The sequence below is a fragment of the Plasmopara halstedii genome (assembly GCF_900000015.1).
Source record: "Plasmopara halstedii genome assembly, contig: Scaffold_2881, whole genome shotgun sequence".
In the NCBI taxonomy this organism is placed as follows: Eukaryota; Oomycota; class Peronosporomycetes; order Peronosporales; family Peronosporaceae; genus Plasmopara; species Plasmopara halstedii.
This window is the reverse complement of record NW_020189786.1, coordinates 890359-894974: the sequence shown is the minus strand read 5'-3', so window position 1 is coordinate 894974 and position 4616 is coordinate 890359. Positions and strand designations below refer to the sequence as shown.

General features: G+C 48.2%; 2 protein-coding genes across 2 annotated transcripts; both read right to left on the bottom strand.

The window, feature by feature from the left end:
- Positions 1–100: 100 nt before the first annotated feature.
- PHALS_05259 (polyprotein) lies at positions 101–667 on the bottom strand (the record flags this gene model as incomplete). The annotated part of the gene is made up of 1 exon (XM_024718958.1): positions 101–667. The coding sequence occupies one exon, from the start codon at positions 665–667 to the stop codon at positions 101–103; it is 567 nt and encodes a 188-aa protein (XP_024584305.1).
- Positions 668–1297: 630 nt separating this feature from the next.
- Positions 1298–1675, bottom strand: PHALS_05258 (uncharacterized protein; the record flags this gene model as incomplete). The annotated part of the gene is made up of 2 exons (XM_024718957.1): positions 1298–1468; positions 1634–1675. 2 exons carry the CDS (start codon positions 1673–1675, stop codon positions 1298–1300), a joined length of 213 nt encoding a protein of 70 aa, XP_024584304.1.
- Positions 1676–4616: the final 2941 nt, after the last annotated feature.

Sequence of the window (4616 nt, the reverse complement as noted above, 5' to 3'; positions counted from 1 at the left end):
TCCTGATGACTTTCCTTCACCAACAGCAAACACCGTGTCGTCGCTGTCGGACCTCTTACTGGCCAGGCAGTTCCGCTTCCTGTGCCCAAACTGGTCACAGTTAAAACACTTGCCCTTTAATCCCCCGATTGCGTAAAGGACTACCCATCAGTCCATTGTCACGTCCACCTTTGAATCTTCTAGCGTTTCCATTAACGCGAAACGCTTTCTCCGTAGCTTCTTTCTTTTGAAGTTTCCCCGATTCCTTAAGCAGCTTCTCCTTGACTTTAATCAACGTGATATCCTTCGCATTCTCCACAATCGCCAAAATTAAGTCATACCCTGACGGCAGACTGCTGAAAAGGAACACCAGTTGACGTGAATCATCAACTGGCTCTCCCGTAGTCTGGAGTCCCACTACCAGCTCATTAAAAGAGTCCATATGCTCTGTTATGCTTGTCCCACTTTCCGTCTTGAACTCGTGCTGTCGACGAGTCATCACCACACGGTTGTGGGGAGTCGAGCGATTGTAGAAATCGCGGAGGGTTCCCCATGCTTCCATGGCGCGCGTAGCCGACGGAATCTTGGTCTGGTGCTGGGTCTCAACGCCTTGAGCGATGATGCCGAGCGCCTTGGCATCATTTACCAGCCAGGCCTCCGTGATGTCACTCTCTTCCTTGACGGCCATGATGTGCCCCAGGAGACCCTTCCGTGCCAGGGTCATCCTCATGTTGAACTCCCAGTGGTAGTAGTTACCACTCCCTAAGAGGACTTCGGTTTGCTTGTTGGCCATAGTGGGCGAGGCCGTTGTTTGTAGAGAAAGGCTTGGTGCTGCTGATAAACTGTTGAGAAGAAGGTAAAAACCGAAGTGAATATATTTAGGTCCTTAGTTCGCTACTCTGTGCTACCTCTAAGCCTGTCTTTCTTGATCCTTCTAGAAGCTTCTATAAGCATCCTGATTTATCTTGACCAATGAACGCAAGCAATTATGTAATTACTTACTGTGACGTGTTCGTAAATATGGTGACGTCATCTGCCTGGTCAACATGCATTCAGTGGTGTAATCTCAACAGCTTTGATAAAATTGATCTTAGCATCGACAGCCCGGCTCATTAAATTATGTTAGCATACTTATCTAACGAAGAACATTCTATATCCTCGCCGTTCCCAGTATAGCTGACAGCAGCAAGATGGACCATATTGCACAGATAATCCGCAAAGACAGTAGCACCGGACTTTTCTAGCCAAAATTATCGCCTTAAATGGATTGACAGTACTATGACGGAACGTCGACTCACAGAAGATTGGTCTCTTCGATTCACTGCAGGATAGGGTGCAAAAACACAGTAGTTTCAGCTCTTAAAGCATACGAAAAATTGGTTCGAGTTGATACCACATTATAACGAAAGCCAGTCTGGTGCCAAACAGGCAAATAGGTCGTTGAAACAGCCACGAATTGGGAAAACTGCATCACAATCGCAACAGGTTTCTGCTGAAAGCTGGTTACTCATTTTTCTATACGAATTTCTATGTCATATTCCTGATGCATTTCTGTAGGCAATAACAAAATAAGCCAAATGTGAAAGATTTTGCGGTTGCTGGTGGTTATATACTAAAGCGGAAACACTAAAGATCGCTGATTGCATTTAAATACCAGGAGAGAATGAATGCCTGCAACCCGACGGAATAGAGCCATTGCGACGTTCAACAAATGCAATATGTCGACTCTGTTCCAAAAAAGCAAATCCACCGAATCAATTTATAGGACCAGATCAGAACGACTGATTGGTCTGAAAAGCTACAACTCGCTGTGAATGTAGTAAGATCGGCACAATCTCAAGCTCGTAGCCCGGTTGTGTAGTTCACGTCACCATGAGAGCCAAAAAAGGCAGATCACATAAGCACCAAAAATGGTCGTTGTTTTGTGCAAGGGGGGCATTTCTTGATATAGTGTACTTAGCCCTTACACAATTGATTTTTTGTATGAGTGCAGGTCACATTGCTGGGTGCCGCTGTAACAATTCGTATATCCCGGAATATCTCATTTATGAAGATTATGAACCTCTGACAGCAATTTAATTAGAAAAGATAATGCAACGTGTATCTTTAATATTAGTATTAATATAATTAATTCTAGAGATACATTCTCTAGGAATAGCAGATCAAATAACCAGTCACTAGAGACTCCCCGTTCAACATTTTGTTAAGAGGGCACGAACTCAACCTCGCATTTGTTGACACGGTCTCTGGGAGTCAGAGCTTTTTATGCGCAAAACGCACGGCGATTCCGTTCCACTTGATAACACATACAGTCAAATCCACGATCGAGTAATAGGAAGTTTTCGCTCTTTGAGAGGATGAAGCATGAAGTGCTCGATTATCTGTTTCATAAAAAATTGACAAGCCTAACAGGCTTTTGCTTATCTTAGGCTCCGATGACATTAGAAAACTGGTAGTCAAAAATGGCTGGAGTGTAATGGGGTTACACGTACTCTGGTAACAGGGGTGTGTGTCACACGAGATGTGCATGGTGTGACTACACTCACATAAGAATACGGTTTGTGGCTAGGTAGCCTGTAGTTATGCATGTATTTAGATTTTACTATAAATATTTAGGAAAATCTAAACGTTTAAAATAAAATAAACAAAAAACAGATTAGGATTTTAAATCCGTGAAGTCAATTAGCCCTGGAAAAGGCAATAATTACTCTTGGAGTAAGCGGATTGCGATCCGCTAACTCATACTAGGTTCTTGTAAAGAACGAAAAGTCGGTGACCTAGAGTATGTTTCCTCAAGCGCTAAGCTACGGTAGCCCCGCTGCACCTGGTAGCACTTGTAGTTAATCTGAACCTGAGTCGTTTAGACCGATCCTATGTGAGGATGGAGAAATTTTTCTCTTTGCCCCAGGGCATGCAGGACGTGCTTAACAAGCTGATGTCCTTGCTTGGCCCTGAGGGCGTGCAAGACCTTGTAGCACAAGGCCCCGAGGCATTCGGTGCGCGTCTAGATGATTTTACAAAAATGCGCTGCTAGAGCACCTGCAGCAGAAGATGTCTTCATCGTTTGTGTCCTTGACGCCACCGTCAGTGACGGATAATTTCCCCCGACCTACGCCGCTCAGGGTGAGCGTTAAGGTGTTTGAGGGGAAGGATGGTGAGAATCTCCTGCTCTGGGTTAGAGAGGTTGAGATGGCCATCGCATACTCCATGCACCAAACCGAGCAACAGCGCGTGGCGCTAGCCATCACAAAGCTCGGTGGTCGAGCGCGAGAATAGGCACTGACGTGCGGCACTTCGGTCGGAGCCGCGTTTTCCTCCTGGGCGGAGCTGAAATTGCAGCTCTCACGAGTGTTCTCGCCGCCTAATCAGGCGTATCGCGTACGATCGGGTTTCCTTGCCACCCGACAGGGCAACAAGGAATTGGTGGGCTTTGTCCAAGAGGTGCGAACACTCATTGCCGGGATGGCAACAGATCCCCTCCCGGAGGCGGCCACACTGACCGTCTTTATGGAAGGCCTCCGCACTGGCGTGGCCAGATTTGAAGTCTTCTGTGTGCATCCGTCTTCGTTTGAAGAGGCGGTGAATGTGGCATTGAATGCCGAATTCAATTTCAAGTCGGCACGACTTGGCTGAAAAGCACACTCCAACAGCTCATCGAGCGGGCCTATGCCCATGGATCTCAGCTATGCTGAGGACTAGTGACCAGCGCTCCGAGCTGTCGGGCAACATACACACATTCGACGGTGTTTTGTCTGTGGAGGCACCCGTCATCTTCGGAGCGGTTGCCCCCTGCGCAAGGCGCGTCAAGGTTCTTCGAACCATCGCCCCAATTCCTACCAGTCTAGTTCATCGCGGGGAAACGACACCACTCAGTAGGCGTGGGAGGCCTACTGGGGAAGAACTGAGTTCTGTTGACCTCAGGGAGGTAGAGGTCAACAGGTCTCAGCTCCGAAGCGCTCCGTGCTCTTGAACACGGAACGTGTATGTAAGCCGGGCTTGCTGGTCGTGGAGGCGACCGTAAGGGCTTTGGGAAGTCATGGAAGATTCTCATTAATTCTGGGGCGTCGGGCATAATTGGCCGACGCCCTATGATGGAAGGAAGTCAGCTGTATGCTGAGGAGCTGAAAGCGCGGCTGAATGACATCGTCACTATTCGCCTAGCTACAGGGACACGTGTCACGGTTCCGAAGGTCCCTGTGGAATTTGAAGTCACGTTCCTTGACTTTGATAGCGTAGAACGCGGTCTAGTCGTAGACCTGGATGCAAGGTATGACCTCATCCTATGAATGGCATGGTTGGAACAAATTGAGCCATGGATTGATTGGAGGTCAAAGACCTTGGGCGCTACGCGCACGTCTCTTGGTGGAGCTTTGGCGAGTCATGAACCCACCTCTTCTAGGAGACAAAAGCGCTATTGGCGAGAGCACTGGACCAAGACGGTCAACGGGCTGGACATTGGAATATCCGAGTTGGTAGGCACCAACGGTGTATCGGACAGAACTTCCGAGCGTGGCTCGCAGGCTGATCGTGGAGTGGCACGTAAGCCACTGAGCGCTGCTCGAGTATCGAAGCAGTCGCTGCATGTCATGCGTAACATGGTCGGCCAAGGGCCGAGGCATCTTGGACACGGCCCTTCA